This window comes from Acyrthosiphon pisum, unplaced genomic scaffold (assembly GCF_005508785.2).
Source record: "Acyrthosiphon pisum isolate AL4f unplaced genomic scaffold, pea_aphid_22Mar2018_4r6ur Scaffold_9252;HRSCAF=9848, whole genome shotgun sequence".
Lineage (NCBI taxonomy): Eukaryota > Metazoa > Arthropoda > Insecta > Hemiptera > Aphididae > Acyrthosiphon > Acyrthosiphon pisum.
Genome location: NW_021779311.1, coordinates 1 through 1,177, shown reverse-complemented (window position 1 = coordinate 1,177; position 1,177 = coordinate 1). Strand labels below are relative to the sequence as shown.

The 1,177-nt window shown below is 24.6% G+C and overlaps 1 protein-coding gene across 1 annotated transcript; it reads right to left on the bottom strand.

The window, feature by feature from the left end:
* Positions 1–52: 52 nt before the first annotated feature.
* Positions 53–624, bottom strand: LOC107885717 (THAP domain-containing protein 2-like; the record flags this gene model as incomplete). The annotated part of the gene is made up of 2 exons (XM_016809388.2): positions 278–624; positions 53–214 (listed from the first exon to the last, which is right to left on the bottom strand). Coding segments are annotated over exons 1-2 (227 nt in total), but the record flags the coding sequence as incomplete, so codon positions are not given.
* Positions 625–1,177: the final 553 nt, after the last annotated feature.

Sequence of the window (1,177 nt, the reverse complement as noted above, 5' to 3'; positions counted from 1 at the left end):
TAAAAATATAACATGATTACTTTGTTTAGGAGCATATCGTTAAGACAATTACCATACTGGTAGTGCATCAAATTTTAATATTTTTCTCTCATTGCTAAATACATAGCTCATTGGAGAAAAATGTAGGCTGCATATTTGATGCCAATCTTTTATTTGCATTTTTAAATTTAAATTATTTATCCATACTTCACGTTTTTCAGGATCTTTTGGAAACCTGAGTGGATTTAAAATGGTTATGATACTTTATTTTAAAAATGAACATTTCTTTTCCACTTACCGGTGAAAACTTAGATTTGGATTTTTAGTCGAGTTGGAGTGGCAAATTACGCATCGATGAACCATTTTTTTTTTATTCTTATGTATGACTAAATAATTAATTTTCGTAAAATCACAAGAAAAAATAAAAGTTTAAAAATTAAAATAATTAAATTTACATTAATATTTAATAATAATATAATCCAGTGATAAGCAGATATCTCTTATCCATAGATAATATTTAAAGATGTTTGTAACATAACCTTGAAAAAGGCACGTTATCGTCTGTCTCTCTTGTAGCTCTCTCTTCCCCAAAAAAGACCGCGGCACGCTGTGGAGTGAGTATAGGCATGTCCTATCCATTCTTTTATTATCTATGGTTTGGATCATAAAGTTTATACTAACAGCAACCAACTCAATATTTTTAAAATATTATTTTTTAATCCATTTACTGTAATTTATCATTGTTGTAAAAACTTCTGTCGTAAATTAATAAACTTCGTTAACAAAAAAATAAAAAAAAAATAAAACAATGAAAATGTGTATAAGCTGAAGTATCCAAAAAAACTAAGAAAATTATTACCTATATTACAACAATGAATAGGTTGATACATTTTGTTTTAATATGTGATAAATTGTTTGCATAAAGTAATATGAAAACTATACAGATAAACAATTGACATTATTCAAGTATGCTGTTTAAATGTTTATAGTTAATATGATTAAATGTGAAACATTTAAATGTTTCAGAGCTATAATTTTGTTGCTCTTACTTAATTATTAAAAAGTAATAATATTAATACAAATATAGTATAACATTTATTAACTAATGATTATTTTTATAATACATAAAATACAACAATTTCATTTAAAATTCTGTTATAAGCAGAATTCACATAAAAAAGTTATAAAGCCATTGTTC